General features: G+C 55.5%; 1 protein-coding gene across 2 annotated transcripts in view; it reads right to left on the bottom strand.

The window, feature by feature from the left end:
• Positions 1 to 2,635: 2,635 nt before the first annotated feature.
• The window catches only part of FLT4 (fms related receptor tyrosine kinase 4), a 39,991-nt gene continuing 15,392 nt past the window's right edge, over positions 2,636 to 27,234 (bottom strand). Inside the window, exons 6-30 of one of the 2 annotated variants that reach the window (XM_016147768.2) lie at positions 26,947 to 27,086; positions 26,484 to 26,652; positions 26,043 to 26,160; positions 24,660 to 24,814; positions 24,401 to 24,563; positions 22,862 to 22,988; positions 21,735 to 21,843; positions 20,400 to 20,762; positions 19,990 to 20,136; positions 19,764 to 19,895; positions 19,437 to 19,543; positions 19,021 to 19,156; positions 18,453 to 18,557; positions 18,027 to 18,140; positions 17,769 to 17,857; positions 17,477 to 17,627; positions 16,858 to 16,952; positions 16,385 to 16,507; positions 15,277 to 15,388; positions 14,156 to 14,255; positions 13,726 to 13,831; positions 13,180 to 13,325; positions 12,095 to 12,209; positions 10,921 to 11,006; positions 2,636 to 4,521 (exon numbers count right to left, since the gene is read on the bottom strand). In XM_016147768.2, coding sequence (XP_016003254.2) covers positions 4,323 to 4,521; positions 10,921 to 11,006; positions 12,095 to 12,209; positions 13,180 to 13,325; positions 13,726 to 13,831; positions 14,156 to 14,255; positions 15,277 to 15,388; positions 16,385 to 16,507; positions 16,858 to 16,952; positions 17,477 to 17,627; positions 17,769 to 17,857; positions 18,027 to 18,140; positions 18,453 to 18,557; positions 19,021 to 19,156; positions 19,437 to 19,543; positions 19,764 to 19,895; positions 19,990 to 20,136; positions 20,400 to 20,762; positions 21,735 to 21,843; positions 22,862 to 22,988; positions 24,401 to 24,563; positions 24,660 to 24,814; positions 26,043 to 26,160; positions 26,484 to 26,652; positions 26,947 to 27,086 — 3,407 coding nt within the window. In that variant the 3' untranslated portion in view covers positions 2,636 to 4,322. The remainder of the gene's footprint in view (positions 4,522 to 10,920; positions 11,007 to 12,094; positions 12,210 to 13,179; positions 13,326 to 13,725; positions 13,832 to 14,155; positions 14,256 to 15,276; positions 15,389 to 16,384; positions 16,508 to 16,857; positions 16,953 to 17,476; positions 17,628 to 17,768; positions 17,858 to 18,026; positions 18,141 to 18,452; positions 18,558 to 19,020; positions 19,157 to 19,436; positions 19,544 to 19,763; positions 19,896 to 19,989; positions 20,137 to 20,399; positions 20,763 to 21,734; positions 21,844 to 22,861; positions 22,989 to 24,400; positions 24,564 to 24,659; positions 24,815 to 26,042; positions 26,161 to 26,483; positions 26,653 to 26,946; positions 27,087 to 27,234) is intronic. The other variant, XM_016147769.2, reaches the window with a different exon arrangement.

Raw genomic sequence — 27,234 nt, 5'->3', positions numbered from 1 at the left:
GACAGTATCTTTCCCAGTTGACTTTGAATGTTTCCAAAGGACAGACTTAGTAGGGGCAGGGCTTCCTCAATGTGGACACTCGTAAGGGCATTTCAGCTGTTATCGCCAAAGCTCTACAAAGTGGCAAGCCGCAGATGAGAAAATAAGGTCCCAAGGAGCAGTGCCTGGCTCAGGGTCACCCAGCTTCAGGTGCCGCATCCTCCACCCTCAGCCCTGAGCATCCTGCAGAGCCCAGCCTAGTCCAGGCTCTCTGCCATGCGGTTCGGGGCACCAAGGCCTTGCTTGGTGGTCCCAGGAGTAGACACCCTCTTGGTGATGCTGCAGTCCCCTCTCTGAACCTGCATGTGGACATCTGGTGAGGCCGCCCCGGGATGTGGGTGCTGGACAGCATCCTGCAAACTCTCTGTGGCTTATTATATGGGCTGAGTACTTGGCCTCAAGAAGAAAAGTGGCCTGGGGTGGTCCACCATGGAGAAGAGGAGGCCAGCGTTTGTGCTGAAGGACTGCCCTTGTAGACCACTTAGGAAAAGGGTTTTTTCTGCATATCCAGCCTGGATAAGGACCCAGCTAACCATACAGCTCCTTGTCCATGTCTCCCATCCCACAGCCATCCTCTGCCACTCTTCCGAGCTGCCTGGGTGCAGCCAACTCTGCCCACCAGGCCCCACCCCACCCTATCTGCAGATGCATGCTTCTCAGAGCATAAACCTGAGTCAGAGGACACCACGCCTTTCCCAAAAACTTCCCTCTGACCTTGAAGTGAAGTCCAACTCACAATTTTGGGCTTCCAGACCCTATAGGATGGGCCCCTGCCGACTTCTGCTCACCTCCTGGCCCACCCCTTCCTTCTGAGCGGGGCCTTTGTAGCCAATCTTCCTCCTGTGCAGAGATCTGCCCATGTGCCACTCCGCAGTCCATGGCCCGTGAGCTCCATGGGGACAGTGACTCTGCAAGTGCACACAATATGTGGCTCCAAGCAGGGCCCAGGAGCTCTACCTCCTGGGCACAGGTCCCTCAGCCTATAGGGCCCAACCAAAGGCATCAAGGGACACTCAAATGTGCCTCTGGCTTCTCCTAAAGGAGGTGGTTCACAGCTCTGTGGCAGAAATAAATACTAGTGCGGCACTGGGGAGGTGGGGAAGTGGGGGGAGGAGTGGGTGGGCACCCATGAAGGGCTGGGACCTGAGAAAAGAGGGGAGGAGACGGTTTCTGGGAGGTGGGAGGGGCTGAAGGCCCTCAAGGTGGGACTACACTGTTGTCTGGTGGCATACCTCCCATGGCCGCTTCTCCTGCTGGCCAAATTCTCATTCACACCTGGAGTCCCTAGACATAAAGTAGCTATTAGGGTGGTGCTGGGACCTGGGGACACTGAGTACAGCTCTGAGTGCCCAGCCCAGGCAGAATCAGAGGAGCCCAGAAGTGTGAGCGCGGGCCCACCTAGAACCAGGTGCACGAGGATGCCAGCTGCACCACACGTGGGTGTGCCTGGCCCAGCACCCTGATGGCCAATGCCTGGGCTGAGGTGTTCATCCAGGGCAAGTGGCTAAATTCAACCAATGATATTATAGTGTTAAAATGTCCAAACCAGTGGGAGAGGTGTCTTTTTTATATTTACATTTAGGTTTATTATAGAAGTAAAAACAACAAACCCACCACCACCAGCTGCCTTTGTGGGAAGGGGCTCTTCTCATGAGAGTAGGAAATGAAGCTTGAACACTGGCATCACAGCTGGGGGGTGGCAGGGTGGATGGGGCAGGCATAGGACCTGGCCCACAGGGTGGCCTCTGGCTCCTCACCTTTGCTGGGCTCTGTCTGCTCTCCTGGGCGAGGTGCCCACAGGACTGTCGATAGCCATGCCTGGCCCACACATGCCTATGCCTGGGTCCAGCCTACAGCTGGGTCCAGGGGTCATCCCTCCTGAGCCTACAGGGCTGTTGCTGGACCAGCCCTTGCCAGGAAGCCTGCTGAGCCTGCATCCAGATGGCCAGTGGCATGCCCCCATCTGCAGCCACTCCTGTGCCAGGCGCTCACTTGTGAAGAAATGTCACAAAGACATCACTGGGCAGGGTTATGAAGGGCCCTGCCACACTCTGCTGGCTGGAGCTCATCTTACTGGGTGGGGATTGAAGCCAAGGTCCCAGCTCAGGCCCTGACCTCGAAGTCCAGGCACACACTCAACCAACAAGCTGACCCTATGTAGGCGCTGTACCCCTCTGGACATCCTGAGATCATAGGGAGCTGTTTCATGTGGAGAGACATGGGGAGAACTGGCAGCAGGGACCCAGGCTGGGCTGTGCTCTCTGGCCATGGGCCACCAGTGCTCAATGGCTGTGGCAGCATCTGGTTCAAGTAGAAGGGGACAAAGTGCCATGTCACTCTAGACATAAAGTAGCTATTAGGGGAGCATCTTTGTAGTGTTCAGAAGCCAGGCTGGGTGCTTCCTGGTGTCCTGGTGCCTCCCTAGCATCCTCTGCTGGTGGCTTTGGGAAAAAGAGGTCCAGGCTCAGAGGTCTCTGCTGTCCTTTCCTTTGGTGGCCTGTCTAGTGGCCTCATGGGGTTGATGATCGGGTGGGAGGAAGCCTGAAATCAAATCTTCACAGAGAGCTGGGGCTTTAGTGAACCCATTCACTATAACTCAAAGACTGCCATCAACTTTATTATTATCTTGTTAAATAGTTTAGATCTTTTTGGAACACATGGTATGCAAGGGTGCGGTAGGTTTTTTCCCCAGCACATTTTTGTGAGTGACAGAAGGAAAGGTGACACAGAAGGCACTGTGTGGGGAAGGGCCAGGGGCCAAGCCCTGCACCTGTGTCATGCATGTGGCTCCTTTGACGGCCTCTGGACCCTCCACCAGGCAAACCTGAGACCCAAGTCTCACAGTCAGGTGACAGCAACGGAGCAGGTCCAGTGGGGACAGCGAGGATCACTGTCACATGTGCATTGGACATATCCTAAAGAAACAATACACAATGGGGGAGTTTTGTTGGCAAGCCCTTGCTCGCTGCACGGCCGCCTGTCCTGCAAGCGTCTCGTAGCGTGAGAGTGAGCTGTCGATCTCTGTGGTGCTGACTGGGAGGAGAGTCTTTCTCCTGCCGCAGGGTTGGGGTGGCTGGGGAGTGTGACTTGGAATTGGGGCACGGAGCTGAGCAGATGGGCTCCAACCTCCAGAGAGTCCTTGGCCGCTCCCCTCTTAGGGCCGAGGCTTGAACTGCCAGGGAAGCTTTGAGAATGTCTGCTGATTGCCTACTGGCATGAAGCAATGGTGGGAGGCCCTCTGGGCCCTCCCTGCAAAATTCCTGGGTAGAATCCATGGTGTTCATCTCTCATTCACAGCATGGGAGGTGCCTCAGGTGCAGACCCAGGCCCTGGAGGGAAGAACCCGGTGTTTCTCAAATGGGGCTGTTCCAGACTGTCAGCTGCTTTGTCTGATTCTAGGCCAGGCAGGAGGGGCTGGGACCTTCTCCAGACGAGGCCACAGCTGTGTCTGCTAAGATGGCACCAGCTGCAGGTCAGGTCAGAGAATCATCTAGATTCGGAAAGGCCTTCCCTGGGCTCCCTTCAGACTGAAGTAATGAAAAGTCACAGCAGCTTAAAGAGTCTCTTAAGTTCTCATGAAAAGCAATCTGTAGACTTGTTCTTCTCACACTCAGGGGAAGGCGCATTATAACTGGTAGTGTGGCAGAGCCCGTGGCCCCGATGGTTAGCTGCTTGCCTGGGCTCAGGGGAGGCCCCCCTTCCAGTTCCTTATTTGTGCTTTGAGATAGGAATATGGTACACCCCTCTTTGGCCCTGGGGAGGCAAGGGAAGAAAGGTCTTCCCCAGGGAGGGGAGGGCTGCATGGAGGGACAGCATTTGGAGAGGGGGTTGGGAGGCCGCAGCTCAAGTCTGGCTCCACCAAGATCACTGTGACAGTCAGACTCTCAAATTCCTTATCAGAAAACGGGGATCACGCCACCACCCACCAGAGTGAGAAGCAGCAATCAGAGGGACATTCCCATGGGAGCGCCTGGCCCAAGACTGGGCCCTGTAGACCCGAAGGTATGTGGAATCTGATCTGAAGGGGAGAAGGGCTGCAGGGGCCATGGGCCAGCCCTGGGCAGGCATGGTGATGGTGTTTGGGGGGCCCTGGAGCCTGGGTTTTGCTCTCCGTAGCTAGAAAGAGTGTAGACAGGGAGAAGGGAACACTTCCAGGCTGAACCAAAGTAGATGAGCTCTCAGCCTGGGTCCCCAGCCCTCTGCTCCCCCACTGGGCACACTCGTGACTATGGGAGGCCAGTGCCCAGGCGGGGAGGGGCGGTTGGGGCTTTGCTGGGGCCTCCTTAGCAGCTGTTGTCTGCGAAGAAGGGCGCTCGGGCTGATGGGGTGCAGTCACTCTCCCCACGCGGCCCTACCAGCTCCCCATACTCGCTGTTGTAGAACACTTGGCCTCCCCGGGTTGCCCGGTCTGGCCGCCGCCGCCGCCCCTGTGGGTCAGGGTGCACCCTGGTCACGTCCACATTCCAGCTGGGTCCTTTACAGCTGCCGAAACAGGGAAGGTGGTGTCAGTAGAACATGAGGAAAGAAGAGACTGGACCTGGGGCAAAGTGAGTGCAAAGCCAACGGAAACACACTGCAGATTCCACCTAACTCGCAAACCAGACCAATGTGACTGTTGGCATACACTGGTGTTTTCTCTGTCCCCAGCCTGGGCATGGGACAACAGACAATGCCTAACTCCATCTTCTCACACCTGCTTCTTGCCCAGTCTTGCCATAAATGGCACCAGCGTGGACTCTGCAGTCCACACACCCGGTTGTCATTCTTGCTTCCTCCCTTCCCTGTACTCCCCATATTCAATCCTTCCAGAAGTCCTGTCTGTTCTATCCCTGACCCTCTCTCCATGTCCTGCCCCTGCTCTGGAGCAAGCAGCCACCACCGCGGGCTGTGCGCCATTCCCCCAGCACAACCTCTCCGTCCCTACTCATCCCCTGCTCTAGTCCACTCCTCACAGGTCCTTGAAGTTAGATGTCCTTCTCTTCCCAACACGCCCTCCAGTGGCTTCCCATCCCTCCCAGCATGAAACCTAAGCTTCTCACCCTTATCTTGGAGGCCCTGCACATTCCAGCCCCGCCTGCCGCTCTGATGGCCCTAGGATGCTCCCTCCTCAGCTCTTGCTTTCTTGGTGTGAGTTCTTTGAAAATGTTGCTTCATTGCTTTTGTTTTGTTTTTGCTTGGCATGGTGCTAGCCTGATGCCAACCTGACTCCTTTTTTCTTTGTGAGTTGGTCTTTTTGCCTGAATTCCCAGAATGTTTATCTTTAAAATCTAATAGTTTGACTAAGATATGTCTCTGAGTTTACTCTTTGGGCCAGTTTTCCCAGATGTAGATTCAGGTCTTTTAATTAAGAGAGTTGTCTAGAATTACAAGTTTAAAATATTAGTTCTAGTCCACTGTCAACATTTTATTCTTCAGACTCCAATTTTACGCATATTGGTTCTTTCCTTTCTATTCAACTTCTATATTACTTTATTGTTTTTACCTCTTTATTTCCATTTTATTTTCTTGACTCTTTTCACGCCCATCTTCTGTGTCCTCCATTGTAAGTCTGATGACATCTATTATCTCTTAGGTACCCTAATTTTCATATTTCAACTTCTTTCCTGAATTCAGTCAGCTTCCATTTAATATCTTCACACTGTTTTTTCTAAATTTTTGAATTTCTGATTCATGGTGTAGGTGCTTGTTTACTTATATGTTTTAAGTCATGTTGGAGTGTTGTATCAGTTTTTCTCTGAGTGTTTATATCTACTGAAAAGTTTTCATTCTTTTTTTTTTTGTGTTTATTTTTTCTGTTCATGATTATTCATGCTGGTATCCTACGGAAGGAGCTAGGGATATGGGTGGCTTCTTAGATTTCTTCATTCAGGAGTGCTGTGCCATACCCACATCTTTAGAGTTACTTTGAACTCCTTCAACTGTGCCCTTTCCAAAGGCTCCATTCATGTCCCATATCCTATCATATCACCACCAGGGACCAGCCAGTCACTTAGCTGGGAGTGCTGGGCCCCCTCTCAGCTGCTGCCACAGTCCTGGGTTTCCAGACCTTCCTTTCACCTGCAGACCAGGATAAGGTGCCTCGCCACAGGGTATGGGACCTGGCATCCTGAGTGGCTACTGAAAGGGCTAAATGAGCCACCTGGAAGTGAGGTCGAATTAACTCATCATGGGGTGAGTGCTGATCAGTGGTTAATAGGAGACAGGAAAGGACTGAGCGGATAAACACCCTTCCTCTACACCTGCCTTCCCCCCAGCCCCTCTGAGGCACATTCTATGCTTGCACCTATTTGCAGAATGTTCCATATGCCAAGTGAATGTACCTGACAAGTGACGTGCTGCACCTCTTTGTGGCTCATCACGATGTGTTCCTAAAGGAACCTGTGCACAGATGTTGCCACTACTGTGAGGGAAAGTTTCTCTAAGAAATGGCTCCCTTGAGTATATGTCTGTCTTCGTGATCCTTGATATGATCTTGCTTTGGTAGGACTCATCATCTGCAACTTTCTTCTTCCTTCGCCAGCAAGCATCTGAGGTGCACACTCCCTGCTCACTGCCCTTCAGAACAGTGCCTTCCCAAGATGGCAGCCCCAATGCCTCAGACATGCCTGGGGTGCCCTACTGTTCCCACCAGTCTCAACCCCCTCAATATCTCCCCAGTCTGGGGCCACTGTCTCAGGAACCTTGTCACAATCCTCTCTCCCGAAGTAGTCCCTATCTGACTCTCCTTCCACCATGGCTCACGCATAGTTCTGCTGGTCCTGGTGCTGAGTCCCCCCTCACATATCAACCGAGGTCTCTCTTCTGGTTACATCACAGGTATGGGCTCTGAGCAGCCTTCCATGTGTTGTTTTTAGGAAGCTCTATGGAGATTTAAATTTAAGTAGCTATCAACCCCTGGCTTTCCCTCTAACAGAATTACTTTTTTTGAGAGATAAAATACTATTTGTTTAAAAAGTATTAGCCAGAAATTATTTCTGTCAATGCAATTAGCATTAATTTCCAAAAAACAGGTTACTAACCGAGATCACTTGGAATCGATAAAAATAAAAAAGGAGGCGAAGCTGCCCCATTCAAATGTATAATTACTCCGGGGCATATGATCCTACAATGCCAGTGTTCATAGTCCTACAAGCTCTCTGCTGGGAAAATAACTGATAGTTGGTGCTGACCCGAGAATGAATGTACCTGTTCAGAAGGGCTCTTGGCGGCTAACTGGGCTCTAATTTATAAACAGAACCTAGCAGTCATTGCCAAGAAGGGGCCTCTCATGTAAGCCATGGTTCAGAGAGAAGCTGGCACTGAACGGCCTGCCTGCACTATGTTCTTGCCATCTGAACCAACCCTTATAAAAGAGTTCCTGGAATCATATTTCAACCAATAAAACTGAGACTTTCTCAGTTCAGTCACAGCTGTGCAACTATATCCTCACTAGTATCTTCATCGACCAATCAGAGAGGCTCCATTTCAACCAATAAGGACAGTATTGTGGGGGCCAAATTGTGAGGATTTGGAGTCCTCCTTTGCATGAGAATGGACCAGTCAAGGACCATAGGCATGGACTCCTCTCTGCAGAAGTTAGCACCCCTCTGGCTCGGGGAGCGCACTTTCCCTTTCCACCAAAGACTGTGGACTGTGGTTCCTTGGCTAAAGCCCAACCATCAAAAACATCTCACTGGACCGGAGTGGAGAAGAACTGTCTTGTCTTGGCAGGCTGCAGCAAAACAGAATAGAATGGAGTGGAGCCGTCTAGCTGGAAAGGGACCTCATGCCTAGGGCCACCGCATGCCCAGGGTCACCTCACAGTCACGCTGTTCCATAGCCATGCTATACTATAATTGAACTGTAACACTACTGAGCTGTCTTACAGCCCGGCTGGTCTGCAGCTGTGCTGTATCGCGACTGTTGGTGTTGAACTGATGCCATTGGTTGACATTGGTTAAAGTTGGAGAAGTCACAAATATACCTACCGGAGAGGTGAAAAAGGACATCAATTATCTTTATGTGGCACAAATAAATACTTGTGGTTTAGAGTAAAATATTCAGTGACCACATATAAATTGATTTAAAAACAGCATAGGCAGGGGAGAGAAAAAATGGCATAGACAATAGAGACTCTATTCATCCCTTTTGCAACCAAATCAAAGTTGTGACAGAAACAAGGAGCAAACAGCAAGGAAAATCGCCCGGGATCTAGATGAAGAAGCCCTACAACTAGGGAGAGAAACAATCACCCTGCAATGGTAGAAGGTGGAAGGGAGTGAAGACTTGAGGCTGCCAGTCCCGAGCCGCCGAGTGAGACACTGGCTGCTGTGGTGGCAACCGCGGCTGCGGACACCTCTTACGGGGCCGTGTCTGCGGATGGACTTTCGCCCAGTGACAGACCTGCTCGCTCTGAGCACCAGCGCCGGGTCAGCTACACAGGGGCACCAGGGACTTACAAGTGCACACTGAATTGTCGGAGTGACGGCCAAGGTGAGACTCGTTCTATAACAGAAGTGCCGGCAGTACCCATTTTCCTCTGTTGGGCCCTCCCCCTTCCCAGTGTACAGACTCAGAGCTGCCATAGCTGAAATTTCATCAAACTGGATAACAGAGGTTGCTCTGCCCAGAGGATTCCCTGAAACTCTAATTCATGGTCCCACCCAAGCTACATCCAGGTGTGTCCTCGCTTAGCCAGGTGCCCCTTGTTGGGCAATGCCTAGACTCACACTAGTGGCAGCTGACCAAAGTTTCTGGCGTGGCCTCTTGAAGCAACTATAAGCACAGCATCTGTGGATTTTGCTTGCTGAATCTTAATATGTGGCCCCTGAGGGGCACAGGCTAAGGCTAAATTGGCCTGCAGCTAAACCCCTCTCAGGACTGTGCCACTGGACTCCTACTTCACAAAGCTGCACTAATAAGACCAAGACTTAAGAGCTTTGCTTAGTACATAGAAACAGACACAGAAAGGCAGCCAAAATGGGAAGACAAAGAAGCAGAAACCATATGAGAGAACAAAACAGAGATCCAGGAATAATGGAGTCAAGCAATCTAACAGATGCAGAGTTCAAAACACTGGTTATAAAGATATTCAATGAACTTAGGGGAAGTGTAGATGAATTCAGGGAGAACTTTAACAAAGAGATAAAAAAACATAAACGTGGAAATGGAAATTATAAAAGGGAACCAGTAAGAAATGAAGAACACATTATGGAGATGGAAGTATATTAAATGGAATAAACAGGGTGAATAAAGAAGAGGATCAAATGACCTATATAGAGAATGGGGAAGCCAAGACATTCAATCGGAACAGCAAGAAAAAAAGAGCCAAACTATAATAATAATTTAAGGAGCTTATGGAACATTATTAAATGTAAAAATATCTGTATCATAAGGGTACTGGAAGGAAGACAAGATGTTGAAGAATTATTTGAAGAAATAATGATGGAAAACTTCCCTAACCTGGTGAAGGAAATAGACATAAAACCCCAGGAAGCTCAGAGAGACCCAAAAACCAGGAACCCAAAGAAGCCCACACCAAGACACATCATAATTAAAATGCCGAAGATTAAATACAAAGGGGCAATCTTAAAAACAGCAAGAGAAAAGCTTCAAGGCCTGCTTTCAAGGGAGCACCCATAAGACTGGTAGCTGATTTCTCAAAAGAAACTATGCAGGACAGAAAGGCTTGGCACAAAGTATTCGATGTGATAAAAACCCAGTATCTACAACCAAGAATGCTTGATCCAGCAAAGCTATCATTTAGAGTTGAAGGACAGATAAAGAGCTTCCCAGACAAAAATAAGCTAAGGGAATTTCTCAATACTAAGCTGTTATTACAGGAAATGTTGGAGGGACTTCTTTAAGCAGGAAAAATGTATCAAAAACAGAAATAAAGAATGGTAATAACTACATTCCTAATGACAAGTATCTCAAATGGAAAAGAAGTGCTCCAACCAAAGGCTAGAATGGCTGAATGGATAAGAAAATAAGACCCCTACATATGCTGCCTATAACAGACTTACTTCAGATTAAAAGACACACACAGACTAAAAGAAAGGGGCTGGAAAAAGATATTGCTTGATGGACCTATTAGAGTACTGCGCTGAATGGAATGGGTTGGATAGACAAAAACAAGTATCTCATGATTTTATGTACATGTGGAATCTAGAGAACAAAAATTAATAAATAAATAAAAATAACTACAAAAGTGGAAATAAACTCATTGATACAGAGAATATTTTGAGGTCTACTAGATGGAAGGGGTACTGTGGGGGACAGCAAAATAAGGCAATGGGATTAAGAGGTACAAACAGACATGGAAATGTAGAGTGTAGCATAGGAAAAATGGTTAATAATGTAATAAATATGTAAAGGGGAAGACGGGTACTAGATTTAGCGGGGTGATCACTTTGTGAGTTATGTGGATCTCTGATCACTATGCTATACAACTGAAACTGGTATGTTATTGTATACCAACTATACTTGAAAAAAAATCATTGAATTATATAATGTAAATACAAATGACTAATTGTCTACTATATTTAAAGAAAGCTAAAAAAAAAAAAAGATATAAATTGATTTAAGAACAGTATAGGCAGAAGCCAAGACTGGGCATAATGGGTCATACTTAGTTTTAAGAGGTGGTATCTGAACATCTGTTGAATGGAAGGGAGGTGTGAGGACCAGAATCAGGTGTGCTTGGTCAGGAAGGTGATGGGGGAGGGCGCTCCTCTGGGAAGGCTGGTGGCCAAGGGCCTGAAGTCCCAGAGTGCCTTGCCTTGAATACGCAGATAGGTAATAGGGAGCCATGAAAAGATTTAGGCAAGAGAGTGATGTGCACGTGCAGGCCCAGCCTACCTCCCTAACCCCTTTCAGAGGAAGAGGCTCAGGAGGTCCTACCTGAGTCCGCCTTCTTGTTTGTGCCTGCTCTCCAACCGCTCGAACTCCTCGGAGGCCAGCACCATACCACTGTCTGTCTGGTTATCCTGTGTGGAGAGAACAACCCATGGCTGTGGGCCGCACCGAGGCCAGGCTGCAGGCCTCAGTGTAGGTGAGGCCACATGGGCCTGCTTAGCCGCCGACCTAACACCTGCCCTGTGGGAAGTGAGCCGAAAACCGTTCCCTCACTGGAATATACAGGTGAGGGTCACATGTCCAGCTACAGAGGGACAAACTGTGTCTGGCCCATGCTCGGGAGGTGGCAAAGCTAGGACACCTCACGCCAAGGGACCCACAGGCAGCCATGCGTGTGTTCAGGGCACCAGCAGAGCAGGAGCACCCAGAGAAACAGGGAAAGTATCAAAGGAATCCTCATTGTATACGAAAATGATTTTCGTGCAGACACATCCCTGGTTTAGAGGACCTTGGTCATCCTTCGATCGTGTGTGACTTGGCATGGTTTTCATTTTGAATTACATAGAGAACAACTGCACTCTTGTCAGAGCTGGGGGTCCCCCGACATCATCTGGCTCTGGGGATGCAATCTGGGTCTAAGTGGCTCTGGCCCAGCCTTCCCAGGCCAGCGCTCACTGCCCAGGCCCGTGTATGGGAAGCTGGGACTGGAAGGTTCCTGGCTGTGTCCACTGGAACTCAGCTGGGAGGCTCAGCCTGCCCTTTTACAAAAGGGACACAGTGGCTCCAGCTCCAGGGAGTGTGACAACTGCACTGCCCTTGATTGTTCCTGAGGACACAGGTGGCTTTCCCGTGTCCTGTACCCCAGCCTCCTCCTCAGGTAACACAGGCCCCATCCCTCTGGCCACATGGCTTGGTGGTCACCAAAGGGTGAGCCAATAGGAACCACCCAGAAGAGGCGCCATCTTTCCACTGGGGTTGCTGGGAGAGAGAGGGCTGGGGCTGTGTGAGTGAGGAGGGCACAGGAGAACGCAGCTGAGACACTGGCATGGCAGGAGCACCCAGGCCCGGACGTGCTGAGACACAGCTGGATTTCAAGGGAGAGATGACGTCCTTTGCTGAGCTGGTTTCTGTCCCTTGCCTGAGAAGTTCCCACCATCTGCCTCCCTGCAGAGAGCGCCCAGAGGCCCTGATCTTGGGTGCGGAACCCCCTCCCACTTACCGCCGAAGCCTTGTAGTTCGTTGGGGTCATGGGAAATTCTTCGAACGTTTTCATCCTGGAGGGACCCTGGGTCCCTCTAGCCAGGCACCCAGGAAAGGACACACAGTTGTAATATCTGGCAGGGGTGAGGACAGAAAGTGCTGAAGAAAGCCATGCCAGCGGCCCTCCCAAAAGCCCTGGCCACCTCTCTGCCCTCTTCCTCTCGGGAGGGACCCCAGGCCTGGGGCTGGAGTGCTGCTCTGGGCTCCTCTCCACCCCGACACCCCAGCACCTCCTATGCTAGTAGGGGTGGGGGGAAGGGGGAGGTGCAGAAGGGGAATGGAGTACACCAGCCTGGTGTGGGAGAGACAGAGAGCCTTCACTCTACGATGGGCCCCCACGCAGGCCACGCAGTCCCACTGCTGCAGGCCTGTGTGTGTGTACGCACACGTGCAGCGCATTTGTGTGCATTGTGAGGGACTGGAGGATGGAGCCTGTAAGAATCAGTTAGTCCTTCCTGTCCTCAGGCCTGACCCTGCTCCATGCTGGGGCAGAAGGGCAGGTGTCTCAGAGCCCTCTTCTCAGCAAGGCCAGCGGGAATGTGGAGTGTTAGCAAAAATCGCAAGACATCTCTGATCTAGCTACATTCTCCATCCTGGATTCTGGTTGGTGGGTGGCCTGCCTTGCTCCCAGGGTCCCTGCCAGTGGCCCTTGAAACTCATTGTCCCTCTCTTTTCTCTTCTTGCAATGTGGAGCTAGCCTGGGCACTGTAGTCCAGGTGGGCTCTCCCTCAAAATTGGAGGGAGGGTCTCTTAGGGGGGCTAGGAGTGCAGGGACACTGGAGGGCAGGAAGAAACACTGAGAGGCACAGCAAGAAGCAAAGTCACAAGGCCATGTGGCCCTGCCGGGGCGCCTGAGGCTGCCCAGGAGGGCATCACCCAGTACTGGCATCTAAGATCACTTGGCTCTTTGAGTTGGTGGGCAGTGGTCTCTAAAGTCCTTGCAGTTTGTCTTTTCCTTGATGACTGACGAGGATAAAATACACCAGGCCCAAACTGCTCTCCCCCTGCCCAGGGGGACCCTGGGACCTGGGAAGGGCAGCTAACCTGGCGGCCAGGCTGTGCCGGTTTGGTGGGCTGCCTTCCTCGGTGGCATCAGCCTCAGCGACATGCAGGGCTGTGGTGGACGCCTGCAGGAAGCTGCCCTCCTCTGAGCTTGAGCTGCAGGGCGCCATGCAGTCCTCCTCCTCCTCCTGGTGGCAGGAATGGGAGAAGTAGCCAGGTTAGAGGCCCCGATGTCCCCTTAGCCCTACCCCTTCACCCTCCCAAGGGCCCCAGACTAAGGGACCAGTGCCAGCTCTTCCCACCCTTTTCTTGAGGCAGAATAGATGCCAAGTGCCCGTCCCCAGCCCGAAGTCAGAAGGTCCCAAAGCACTGTGCTGTCCTGAGCCAGCCCTGAGCACCCCATGGGGATGGTCACACAGGGCAAGGGCTGGGCCAGGGCTGCAGGAGGTGGAGGCACAAAAAAGGGGTGAAGGAACACAGGCTCCCCTGCCCAGAGACAGGGACTCCTAGTGAGCCAAGACAGGCTCTGACCATCCCTGGGGTGGGGGCTGGAGGTCACTGCAGCAGGACAGGGCAAGAAGGGCTCACCTGCCGGCCCCAGCCCTGGAGCAGGTCCCCCAGGATGTCCACCAACTCTGAGAACGCGGGCCTCTCCCTCGGGTCTCCAGACCAGCAGCTCAGCATGAGGCGGCGTCTGTGGGAAAGTGGCTGGACTGGGGTCTGAGGGTACCCCACTGTACCAGCACACTCAGCTCCTGACCCCCAGCCCTCACACCCACCTGCCCCTTACCCCAAGGCTCAGGTACCCACTGTCTCTCCTGCACAGGGAGGAGAGAGGTGCAGTGAGAGAGTGCAGGCCTCTACCCCCACTGGTGCCTGCAAGGCTTCCCGACTGCCCCCACCACCACCACCTGCATGCCCGCTTCCCGTGCCCGCACACAACACCTCTCGTGCCCACACCTCTCCGGTGCCCACTTCTTCTGCCCCCCAAAGCCTGCTTAGCCAGTGGGAGACTCACATGGCAGGAATGGCCAGCTCTGGGGCCCTCATCCGGGTGCCCTCTTTCAACCGCTGGCAAAACTCCTCATTGATCTGCACCCCAGGGTACGGGGAGGCGCCTGATGGCAGGAATGGAGTGGGTGGGTGGAAGCAGGTGCCTGTTGGTCAGCCTAGCATCCCAGTCACCTCTGCCCAGCCCCCTTGGTGGGGTGCTGGTCCCACATCTCCTGACAGGGCTTGGGCAAGGTGCTCCCCTCCCCCAGAGCCCGTTATTCATTTGGTTACAGGTGGTGGCACTGCCTGCTATGGTTTAGAGACACATTAGCAAAAACACGGTTCTGGGATCATCAGGGTCCTAAAGGCCTTTGGGTCTCCCTGTGCCCTCCCAGGACAAGCTACACAGTAGCATGGGGACCCATAAGACACGAATTAGATTGCTCCCACCCTGATACCGGCCCTGCATGCCTCCAGCACGTGGGGACCATGGGCCTGGCTGCCCACCCCCTGCACTGGTGTCCTCCCGGGCCCCCCTGCCTCACCCCACCCCCTCACCAGCCCGGCCCCGCCCGAGTCCTGCCTGGACGCTCCACCCTCTCACTTTAGTCACAGCGCTCCCACAGTGGCCTCTCAGGGCTTTCGTGTTCTCACTTGGTCACTGCCTCACCCCCACCCTAGCGTAGGAGCTTCATCTTGGTCCCAGCAGGCCCAGGCTCCCACATGAGGTTCGCATGAGTACAAGGGGTCCTACAGTGAGCACCCAGCCTCCTGCCCTTCACTCCCTGCCTTCGAATCAGTAGTGTCCCCACAGAGGCGAGAAAGGATTCAGCCACAAGAGAGGTGTAGGAGGACCCACTATGGCTCTCTCTTTGGGACTTGCCAAGTGAGCACGGGCTCTGCCCTGGCACAGGCTGGAGCATGCCGCCCTCCAGAGCTGCCGGGCTGGCCCATGCTGAGGGGGTAGGAAGGGGCTCTCGAACCACCTGCCTCAGAAGGACCTGGCCTGTCAGCTCCTGGGCACACCTCTGGGCCACTCAGCCTCAGGCACCATGGAGGCAGTGGTACACCCTGGAGCCTGGAGCCACTAACTCCACCTGTCCCTTCCCCTGCGCTGCCCTGTCCCCTCCCTTGCCCTGCACTCACCCAGGGAGAATATCTCCCAGAGCAGCACCCCAAAGGACCACACATCGCTCTGCGTGGTATACACCTTGTCAAAGATGCTCTCAGGTGCCATCCACTTCAGGGGAAGCCGGGCCTGCGGGAGGAGGAGGAAACGTGTCCCCACAGGGAAAGGAAGAGGGGAGGCGGCCACACTTTAGGCAGCCACCCCCCAATCCCCAGGCTCCCCCGAACTCTGGGGCCAAAGAAGGGCTTTCTGGCCACATGCACCCATGTGTCCACTCAGGTGGCTCCTGCAGTTTGCCCTGCAGGTACCTGTCACCTCCCTGAAGGCTTCCTCTTCCCTGCTGCTGTCCCTGGTCCCTGCAAGCCCTCCTCCTCCCCACCTCACCTTCTCACTTGGTTCTCACAATGGAAGCCTGGTGTCACTCCAGACCCCTCCCCTTGCGGCTCCTGATGTGCTTCCTTACCCTCTCTCTCTCCACTGATGGTCTCTATGTGGGAGCCTAAGAACCACGGCCCTTCCTGACTGGCCTCTGCTCCACCCCAGGACCCACCTGTCTCCTTACAGCCCACATGGGGGCTTCCAGATGCACTTCCACCCCCATCTCCACAGGCCCCTGTGCACCTGCCCCTCACCTCCACATGCCCCGTACACCTGCGAGTTACAGTGAAAGACAAAAACCTTCTGCATAGTGCCCTGTCACAGCCTGGATTCATACTGGCCATTATCTCCCTCCGGCCACCTTCCTCCTCCAGGGCAAAGCCTTAATCAGCTGTGGGTGCTCATTCGGGTGCCTGCCTGGCTGTCTCTGAGTGACAACAAGAAGGCACACGCTGAACCTAGCACCTTTACACATTTCTGTGACTGCCCTGTCCCTAGGTCACCACTGCACGTGCGCCCCTACAAGGCAGGCATGGGAGTCAGTGTCTAAATAACAGACCAAGGTGCAGACCACACATAAACTCCAGTCAGAGCACCGTGGTCTCTGATCCTCAGCTGCTGTCCCCGTTCCCCTGCCCGAGGTGCCTCAGTGGTCACTTGGGTCCCTGTAGGCCCTCAGACCTTCCATGGGGATGGGGGCGAGTCTCCCACCCAACTCCTGGGTGGGAGGCTGCAGCCTGCACTCACGCTGCCCTTGCGCACGTAGTCAGGATCCTTGTAGATGTCCCGGGCCAGGCCAAAGTCACAGATTTTCACCACGTCGCTTTCTGACAGCAAGATGTTCCGAGCAGCCAGGTCTCTGTGGATGCACTAGGGGTGCAGGGATGTGCAAGCGAGTGGTCAACACAGGCCCACGCTGAACCCTGCTCCTCCCAGCAAAGATTTCTGGGTGCCCTATGACCATGGAGAGGGCTTCTGGAATTGTGCGAAGAGCAAATGAGGCTGTGAGATAGACAGACTCTGATTCCATATCCAGCTCTGCCACTGACAAGCTGGAAATCTTGGGGTTATTTCCACACTTTGGGTTGTTTCCTACTCTGCCAAGCGGAAAAGAGGGATGCCCCTTGACCACAGGGTCACTGTGGGGTGAGCTTAGACTGTGCACCGTGCTGGGGGTCTGCGCCCTTCTCCCCTCTGAAGGGCCTGCCAGGACAAGTCACCTTGCGGGAGGCCAGGAACTCCATCCCTCGGGCCACCTGGAAGCTGTAGCAGACAAGGTCTTCCATGGTCAGTGGGCTCAGCCACAGGTCCTCAGCTGCACAAAGGAGCAAGGCGGGCTCAGGAGGGGCCTCCTCCATGACCTCTGTCTTCCACGCTGCCCCGAAGGGAGTGTTTGTTCACCTAACTGGCTGCATCTCTCCTGGCTGGGCCCCTGAGGTCCCTGGCACTAGCTAACAAGCCTGTGGCCTTCTCCTCTTCACCTTCAGCATCCACTCTCAACATCCATCAACTACTTCCGGGTCAGTGAATACTGCTGCACCACTGGGCCTTTGCACCTGCTACGTCTGCCTGTCTGCTCCCCTCCCTGTCTGCAAGGCAAATTCCTGTTGGTTCAGTGAAACCCAAATCAAACGTCAAAATTCTATGAAAATTCTCTCTGAGGTGTTCTCCTTTCCTAAGGTAGAACCCATTACATGCTTTTCCATGTAAGTCTCTCTCCTCTGTAAGCGCCCCCACAAAGGGCTCCAGGAGGATTTATCCCACAGCCCCCTGGGATAAGATCATGAGGTATCATGGTGCCAGCCAGACATCTTAGGGAACGGGAAGCCAGACTCTTACCTTCTTGGACTGGAGGGGCCCACCCCGCCCCGCCCTTGCCCATCAGGAGCCGTGTGAAGAGGGCCCTGTCGCTGCTCCCGGGCCTCCTCCGGTCAGCCTTGGCGCCCTCGACCATGGCGCGGAAGCGCCGCCGCTGCTGGGGGGATTTCTCCTGCGGACGCACAAAGCGGGGCCGTAGGCCGAGGCCCACCAACCACGGCAAAGGCATACCTCCTCCACCCCCACTCCTCGCCCACTTTGGTGCCCCGCCCGCTCACCGCAGAGCTCTAGCCCTGGCGGGGCGCCCACCTACCGCGTAAGGGCTGAAAGCCTCCCGCTTGGCGCGCAAGAAGTTGGAGAGGTTGCCGTACTTGCAGAACTCCACTATCACCATGAGGGGGCCTGGGGCGGAGCAAGGCTAGTGCTTGGTGATGGAGAGCACGCTGGAAGGCCAGTACGCAGCAACGCCCACCCCCCTCCCGCACCGCCCCTTCGCCTCCCTTCCTTTCCAAGCACAGCCAGCCCCTCGCACCGAAGACCTGTGCACCCTAGGGCCTCGCCCGCTCCGTACCATTAGGCTTCGTGCACGCCCCCAGGAGGTTGACCACGTTGAGGTGGTTACCGATGTGGATTAGGATCTTGAGCTCCGACATCAGGGCACGGTGCTCGCTAGCTGTGGCACCCTCTGAAAGGGACACAGGGGCTTCACGCGGAGCAAGGCTGGCCCGCCTTGGGCCCAATCCCTGCGCTTAGCTAAGGCGCGGTCAGTGCTCATGTCAGTGGAGTTGCGGGGTCCCCAGTGGCCCAGCAGCCCCTCTGAGGCAGGGGATTCAGATGGGACTGGGAAGCATTACTCAAACCTGAGCCCCAGGCCCAGCTCTGAGTCCCATGGACTCCCTGTAGAACCTGGGGTGAAACCCTGGCTCTGAGCCTCACATCCTCTTCCTGCACCACAGACTGCTCCCCACTAGCTCCACAACCCCCTCCACCAGCTGACCTTTCAGCATTTTCACAGCCACAGTATCACAGCTGCTGCCTTTGTTGATTCCAAAAGCTGAGGCTTCCACCACTTTCCCGAAGGCCCCATGGCCCAGGACTTTCCCTGTGGGGGCAGGGAGCCGGTGCCAGGTGAGCTGCATGGAGGTGAGGGTGGAGAGGGATGGGCCACAGGGGCAACCCAAGCGGAGGGCCAGGAAGGAAGGCTCAGGATGAGGGAGGAAAGTTGGGAGCCCCTCTGCCAAACAGGAAGAGCCTGGGAGCTGAGAGGGCAGAGGGAGAGGAGAGGCAGACAGGAAGGCCTGCATCCTCTCCCAGCAGCAGGTGTGGTGGGCCCACCCTGCTCAGAGTGGCAGGACATGACCTCTGGGGCCTGGGAACTGGGAGCCCTGGCTGGGGGTCTGGGGACTCACTCCCGGATGTACAGGTCAAGCCAGGTGGGGGACAGGCAGGACTTTCTGGCATTAATTCTGAAAATGAATGGCTTTGAGGGCTCCAGTCTAATGGTCCCGCAGCAGCTGAAGCTGCCTCGCTAGGTAGGAGGGGGGCAGGCTGGGTGCTGGCCTCACCGAGGTGCAGCCGTTCCCGGGGGAACTCCCACTGGCTGGCATCATAGGACAGGTATTCACACTGCTCCTCCAGAGGCACCTCCTCCGGGTCCATGATGATGGACAGGTAGCCGGTCTTGATGTCTGCATGGGCTGGCTGGGGTGGGGGTAGGGACAGTTCATTGGTTAGGCTATACCGCTGTGGCCTGGGTAAGACTGCCCAGGACAGATGGGGTCTCCTTCCCAGCTCTTAGTCAAGGAGGGAACAGTAAGACAAACAACCTCTGGTGGCCTAAGAGCCTAGCATAGTGGGGTCAGGGAGGCTTCCCAGGAAATGGGGCTTCCAGGTGAGCCAGGATGGGGACCTTATTCCTTATCTTAGGGGCTGTCCAAGGTGGAAAGATACCACAGGAGGTGCTGAAGAGAGAAGGCCTCACCTTCCTCATATTACAGAAGATGAGAAGGAGGAGGACCCAGAAGAAGACGGCGATGACCCCGGTGCCCACGAGGATCACGATCTCCATGCTGCCTTTATCCTCGGAGCCTGAGTGGGCAAAACCGGTCATGTGGGGTGTGTGTGTGTGTGTGTGTGTGTGTGTGTGTGTGTGTGTGTGTGTGTATGTGTGTGTATGTGTGTGTAGGGGGAGAGGGTGCACGTTACAGGAAGCGCCCCTTCTGGTGGGCACGACTGGCATGAGGTGGCCATAAGAAGGCACCAAGTGCAGGTGGGAGGAGGGCGCAAGGACGTGAGGGGGAGGCCAGACCTTCCACGGCCACGCTGGCAGAGGAGTTGACGCAGCCCTTGGCGTTGCACACACTGCAGAGATAGTGACCTGCGTCCTCCTCACGCACACGCTGGATGCTCAGCCTTTGGTTCGAGTCAGCCAGGTCGATTCCTGCAGGCAGTCGGTGGAGGTTCGAGTTCAGATGGGCCGGGGGGCTTGCCCCACAAGCCTCCACACCTGGACTTTCACCCATGGCCAGCCCTACCTGACTCTTTCTCCAGCAGCCTCTCATCTTTGTACCACACAATGCTGGGCACGTGTGCTCCGGCCACAGGACACCGCATCTCCAGGGAGTCGCTCACGTTCACCAGGAGGTCGGTCAAGTTCTGTGTAAGCCGAGGGGCTTCAAGGGCTGGGGGTGGGGTCGAGAGAGAGCTAAGTGGAATGCCCAAAGTGGAGGGGGGTGGTACTGGGAAGGTGCCCTCCAGAGAGCAGAGGGTGGGACAGACTGCGCAGAAGCTGAAAGAAGGGACAAGGTTTGAGCACCGGGTGGGGGAGGAGATGTTCGCGCGGACTCCCACTGGTGGATGGACCGCCCAGGTGCCTGCTGGACTGGGGGCAAAGGCTCCTTGGGAAGCACTGTTAGCCCTCCCCGGCCGGCCCTGCCCACCTCACCCTGCACTGACAGGTATTTCTTGTGGCAGTGCTTGTCGTGGCTGCGACGGTCCTGCACCTCACACACATAGTCGCCTTCGTGCTCTGGCGCCACGTGGGGGATGGTCAGGCTGAGCGTGGTGTGGCGCACCCCAGGCTCTGCCTCCTCCAGGCTGGCGGCCAGCGGCGTGGCGAACAGGTGCACATTTTTGCAGTCCAGCAGCAGCGGGTTCCCATGTGCATCGTGCAGCGTGGACAGGTTGAGGCGGTACCAACGCAGATTCTCGTAAGTGTAGTTGTCCGCCCGGCAGCTCAGGCGCACAGCCTGGCCTTCTAGTGGCTCCTCCGATGGCTCTGATTCAATACTGAAGCCATCAGGGATGGCTGGGGTGGGAGGAAGAACCACTGTGACACTGCACCAGTGACATTGTGACATTGCGCCTCAGCTTCTAGGTGCGGGCTCTCCCTTTCCCATCGGACTTTGATTCACTCAGCTCTCAATCAAAGGTATGTATCACATGGCTCTGAGCCAGGGACACCACCCAGAGCCCTCTTCGCCCCTGTTCCTTCCCCTCACGGACCATGGGGCCAGCCACAGGCTCTCGTCCTGACCCTGTCTAGCTCACTCCTGGACAAGCACCAGCCAGGCTGCTACCCCCACCTCCTTCAGGAGCCCAGTCATCTGTGAGATCCTTATCATGAGACTCAGTGGGAGCCTGAGTGCCCACCCTCCCTTGCTGTTTACCACACCCCACCACTGTCTTCTTGAAATCATCCCCTTGTTTCATTAGCTTTCAGCAATAGCCTTCTTGCTTCGATTTTAGATTTCCTCTGGCCACTCCTTGTCATGTTCCTGAGGGTTCCCCACTGGCTCCATCTCTCTTCCAGGTGTCTCCCCACACCCCTGAGCCTGGTGACTTCCCTTTCATGGGCTTCTTAGCTTTCCTGAGGTCACTAACACATTTGAAAATCTGAGGAACCTACGGACCTTCTCCCCAGAGCAAAACACAGGTGAATGCATTTTTTGATCCAGGGGTCGGAAAGAGGGTAGGAGGCGGGCAGAGGGAGGTGGAATTAGAGCTGTGGGCATCAGGATGCCAGCCGGGGGTGGTGCCTCCAGGGTGAGGGCAGAGGGTGCTGCTCCATCCTGGTGGGCCAGCACCCCAGTCCACATGCCATGGCCTCCAAATCTGACCCTCTTGCGTGCACCCAAGGGCCCAGTATATCTCCTGGGTGCCCCACAGTCATCAGAACCTCCTTGGGCCTCAAGTTGGTCTCATCTTCCTCTCCCAGGCTTGTTCTCCTCCTGTGCCCACCTAGTCCCTGCCCTCCACCAGGCCCACCCAGGTCACTCACTAGTCACGTAGAAGTAGATGAGCCGCTCGTCCTGGCCCACCTTGTTGAAGACCACACACTTGTACATGGCAGACACATTGGCATCCTGGATCACCAGCTTGCTCACCGTCTGGGCAGATCACAGGCTGTATCTGTTTCATGCCTGAGTTCCCCAACTCAACCTTCCCTTTCTGCAAGGAGGCTGCTGTGCCCACCAGAGTAATGGAGGAAACTGAGGCTCTGTCTGGAGGTGACAGAGCTCAGAGACAGGACCAAGAATGTGAGGCAGGGAAGAAAAGGCCTTCGGGCAGCAGAGGGGAGGGTTGCCTTAGAAAAACTAAGGGACAGTGCCATGCACAGTTGGCATCAGCAGTAGCTAGGGTCAGAGGGCAGCGTTAGGCTATGGATGGGTTCAGCTGTGGTCACTGTTGAGGTCAGAATTTGGGCTGGGGTTACATCAAGGGGTTATATCATGGCCTAAGATGAGCATCTGGTCACTGTGTGAGAGCCTCATGATATGCCCACATTCACTCTAGGGCTGCCCACAGCATCTCTCTCAGTGGCCTGGGTAGTAGCAAGGCAAGGGGTTGCATCCTAGACCTCAGAAGGACTCTGGCCTGGGGGAGTAAGAAACTTGGAAGCAGGGGACGAAAGAGAGCCATAGGCCCTGCCTACCATCCAAAGACACCCTCCCCGCCCCACCCCCTCCTCCACCCACCCCAAGCTGGGCACTTCCTGGCCAGGCCTGGAACAGGAAGAGGCTCTGGAGGTGTGTGGAAAACAGGAAGTGATCGTAGGAAGTGGGTGCCTTTGTTCAGTCACCTCCCCCGCCTGGCCTCCTCTAGGCATTGCCCGCAGGTTGAGCCAGCGGCTTAGCAGCCTTTGGTGGGGACTGGAGCAGCCTGGTTGTGGGCAGCTGGGGCCCATGGCCTGGCCAGGTGGCCTTGGAAAGCAGCTGGAAGTTCGCCCCCCACCAAGAGGCAGGCAAGGGAGTTGAGGCCCAGAGACACTGCAGAAAGGTCACTGACTCAGCTGCTATCCCCAGAGCCCTGCAGTCCTGGTGGAAACCAAGAAGCTACCCGGAGAGGGCCCCTCTCCTCCTCCCTTCTCCTTCCCCCCTGCCAGTCAGTGGCAGGGTTGGCAAGTACCTTATTCTTTCCCTCCACAAACTCGGTCCAGGTATCCAGGCTCTCAATGGGGTTCACGGCATCCTGCAAGGTCACCTCCCTCCAGTCCTGACACTGCGGCATGCGGTCCCGCTGTTGCCGCCGGCTGCTGGGGACCAGTACAGTCAAAGTCAGAGGTACAGGCAGGGAGGCCCCACACTGGGAGTAGGGTTGAGCCTTTGTCATACTCAGGGCCTTTTCCTACAGGGCCTTGGTGATGGTGAGCAGGGGGTCTGGGGCTTTGCTTCTGGAACACTGTCTTGCACACTTTATGCTACAGGCCCTGTAACCCAGACTGCAGAGACTGCTAGACACGGCCTTCCCGGGTGGGCCGGCCGAATGCATGTTGAGCAGCACACACACACGGTGGCTCTGTGCCCATCATCCCCAACTCGCATTGAACCTCCTGCAAAGTCCACCTAGATCTCCAGGGACAGCAAAGTCACCACTGCTATGCCAAGAAGCCTTCATCTGCTCTTCCTCTCTCCCTCCCTCTTCCAGAGCTGCAGCCCTTCCCTGGCCCAGGTGGGATATGGGTTCCCCCACTTGGGTATGAAGCCCCAAAGGGGGCTCTTTTTGCCCAGAGTGGAGTGGCCCCAGGGCACTGTCATTTGGTGCAGAGCATCAGAGGGAAGCAAATTTAGAGGTACCAGTAATGACCCGCAGCCTCATGACCTAGAAGAATCTTATGAGCCTTGGACATTGTGGGCTGGCTCAGGCCCACAGCTATCCCTACTGACCATGTTGGGGCCATAGCCTCTCTATCAGTGTTTCTGCCCTGTCCTCACCCTGAGTTCCCAGCTTCTGCCCCTCCCCAGCCTATGACCCTCCACCCTGTTCACAGGGCTCTCTGGCTACATGGCAAATCTGACCTCTCACTCCTCTGCCCAGCACCTTTCCCTGGCTCCCTCGTGCCTCCCAGACCTCTGCCACCTCAGCAGCCCCTTCTCCTGTCTCCTGCTTGTCCAAGTTGTCTCTGTCCTGAGCATTCTCTCTGGCCTATGTGTCCTGTTGACATCCAACTCAGTGTGAGGGAGTGTGGCCAGCAGTTGGGCAGGCTCTGCTGCTTAAAGGTGCGACCTTGGGAAAGTCATATCCCTTCTCGCACCCTTAGCTCCCTCCTCTGTAAGGGGTGGTTGTGAGCGCTGCACGGATGAGCTCACATGCATGGGCATGCTTGTTGTGCCATGGGGCTCAGCAGAAGTCTCGGTTAACTGGCCCAGGTCTGCCTGCTTGACAGGAGGTGTCCTCCTGGGTGCTCGGTCTTGGTCCTCTATGAAGATGTGGGTATGTGTCTGGGGACTTTGTTTTGGGGGGAGGTGGGCGGGGCCTGACTGATACAGGGAGGGCCTGAGCTTTGCTCAGATAGAGTCAGGTCAGGGATTGGCCACAGTGCATTGTAGCAGGATTTGAATTTAGAGCAGGTCTCTCTGGGGAGGGGGAGGTATATTAGGTGGGGGTCATGGCCGAGGTTGGGGACCAGGCTGGGAAGTAGGGAGAACAGACTGGAACCACACTCACGGGCTGCGCTGGGTGAAGGTCTTGCAGGGTGTCCATGGCCGCCAATGCCACTGGACACTGAGAGGAGGAGGCACCCCGTAGGCAGTACAGGTGAGGGCCTGACGGCTGTGGCGGGAATAGATGCTGGGGGAGGAGGCCTCCTTCTCATGGATGTGGGGAGGCACTAGGGGCACAGGCAGGCAGCCAATCAGCAGGTGGTGTAACCACACCTGCCTGTCCAGTGTCTCCTCGCCCACCAGCCCGCCTGGACCGCCCCTACCATTCACAACCAGCTCCAGGCTGATGTTGCACCTCAGGCCAGCTGCGGAGTTCCACAGGGAGAGGGTGTAGATGCCTGCACTGGCCTCTGTCACATCCTTGAGCACCAGGGCATGTGGGCTCTGGCGCCCCGACACGGCCTTTCTGTCCTTGTACCTGGCCCAGGAAGGGAGTTCAAGGAGGCTGCGTGGACCCTCCCCAGCCTGCCCTGGCACTCTTTCCCTGCCACAACCCAGCCCCTACAACCTAATGTCCCCGGAGGCAGGACCCCTCCAGACCAGATGGGGGGAGGGAAGGGCTGCTGGGAAGGGCCAGCAGGGGTGCAGGGCAAGGTTATGGGGGTGGTCTCCAGGCACGACCACAACCGCACCAGGCTCAGAACACCGGAGATCTGAGACAGCACACTCACTAACTCCCCAAAGGCTCAGAGGCCCAGCCCAGGAGGGTCCTGCCCACTGTCCCTATTGGAGAAAGGCCCTGTCTCTTTCTCACAGGCTTCAGCTGTGCTTCGGGGTAGGGGTGGGGTTGAAGGGGAGAGGTGCCATCCTGAGGAGCACAGCCACAATCCTTAGGACCCTTGCCACTTGGGGTCCCACCTCCTTCCCTCCTCATGAAGTCGAGTGCCCACTCATCAAAGAAGCTGTCCTGTCCTGTGAGCCACTGAAGCCCTTGGCCGTTTCTGCAGCCTGCTCATCTGCACTGGTTGTCACACACATGTCTACTGACTGTCCATCTGCCCCACTGAGCTATGAGTCTCACAAGAGAATGTTCCTTTACTGCCATGTCCCCTACATAGAGAGCAGCGCCGGGCACAGGTAGGTTCCCAATGCATGTTTGTTGCATGTGTTAACAAACGGGTGCCTTGCACTCCAGGAAGGGGCCCTCCCCAGTCCTGAGCTGGGGGTGCTGCAGGGAGCTGCCTCTGCAGCCCAGTCTGGACTCTGCCTGGGAACGAACAGCCCCTCAGGCAGGTACCCTCCCCGGTGGCATCTCTGAATCTCTGAATAGGAGGGTCTTTGGAGTGGCACCCTGTTCAGAGGGAGGCCTGGGAAACCTCAGGCTACTGCCGCAGGGCTCTGTGATGCACTCTAGGTGGCAGGGCCCTCAGAGATGCTGAGCAGGTGCAGGAGGCAGTTAGAGCTTCATGCTGTGCTCAGCTCACCCACATGCAATAGGAGGCTGCCCTTTTAAAGCTTTCAGTTTAGCAGTCACCCTCTCTCTGGCTGAAAAGTCACATTATGTGCACGTTCCTAGAATGCCTTCCATGCAGGTCCCCACAGGGTCTTGGCAAAGGCTCTGCCAGGGAGGATGCTGCCATTCCCACCCCGAGGTCTGGTCTGAGCTGGGCCTGGCAGGTAGCAAGGGGCAGAGGCCAGGGCTGTACCATTGGAACTCCGGTGGGGGGTATGCTGCCAGCTTCACGGGCAGCTTCACCAGCTCATCTCCTGCTGTGGCCTCTAGGACGGGATCTTTGAGCCACTCGACGCTGATGAAGGGTTTTTCTGCCAGATGGGAGGTATCAGCGTAAATCTGGGGCCCAGTGTCACTGCTCCACTAGTTCCCAGAGACTCTCAGCCACAGCCCCATACGCCCGGCTGCCAGACACTTGCGGACTGGGGCCCACCCTGTCCTCCAGAGTATGGGGACTGGGCAGCCCTACAGCTCACAGACCTTCCTTCCCTCAGGCTGGGTTCCACCTTGCTTGGTGCACTATGACCTCTGACCCTGGGCCCACACTGCACAGAACCCTTGTTCCCCAGGCTTGATGATTGACCCCGAGTCCAGCCAGGCTCTTCTGGGCACATTGACCCAACCCAGGCCGTACCATGCACAATGACCTCGGTGCTCTCCCGGAACCGCTGGATGCCGTTGTTGGCCTCGCACACATATGGACCCAGGTCATGCTGGCTGACGTTGTGGATGGTCAGGATGCTGGAGAGCTCTGTGTGAGTCTGCTGGGAGCGCCGCTCCGGCACCCATGTCCCCCGCTCAGCCTGCCCACACCCAAGGGAAGCCCAGGGTCAGAGTGGGTAGGCTCTGGCAGAGCTGACCACCAAAGGCACACGCCCAACCCAGCCAGCAGTGGCTCCGGGAGCCTGGGACCCAGACCCAGAGTGGTCCTTGGGATAGGAAAACTTCCCCATCAGACCGGAGCTTCTAAGGCATAACTGGGTCTGCGCCTCTTCTACACAGAGGCCAGTGGGTGCCAGGCCAGTGTGGGTGTGGGCAGTGACAGGGACTCCTGGGGGTGGTCCTGGCACAGCCCCTGGCAGGGCTGCTGGCTTCACCTGCTTCCCTGGGTAGTACCAGTCGAAAGTGACACCGGAGTTGAACTCAGCCCACACGGTGCAGTTCAGGACCAGCTTCTCCCCAACCAGCAGCTCCAGTGACTTCTTGGGGAATAGCTGGATGTCATAGAGCTCGTTGCCTGGTGACATACGAACAGTGATCCCCAAACCCCTCACAGGACAGCGCATACAGAGGGCAGGGCACCCACTGAGACCAGCCGTGGCACCTATAGCTCCATACTGGGAACTGGGGGGTATCCACCATTCTCCTGCTGTCCTCCTCCCAGG

The sequence above is a fragment of the Rousettus aegyptiacus genome, unplaced genomic scaffold (assembly GCF_014176215.1).
Source record: "Rousettus aegyptiacus isolate mRouAeg1 unplaced genomic scaffold, mRouAeg1.p scaffold_m13_p_7, whole genome shotgun sequence".
In the NCBI taxonomy this organism is placed as follows: domain Eukaryota; kingdom Metazoa; phylum Chordata; class Mammalia; order Chiroptera; family Pteropodidae; genus Rousettus; species Rousettus aegyptiacus.
The sequence above is the reverse complement of the archived record's forward strand: the minus strand, read 5'-3'. Positions and strand labels throughout refer to the sequence as shown.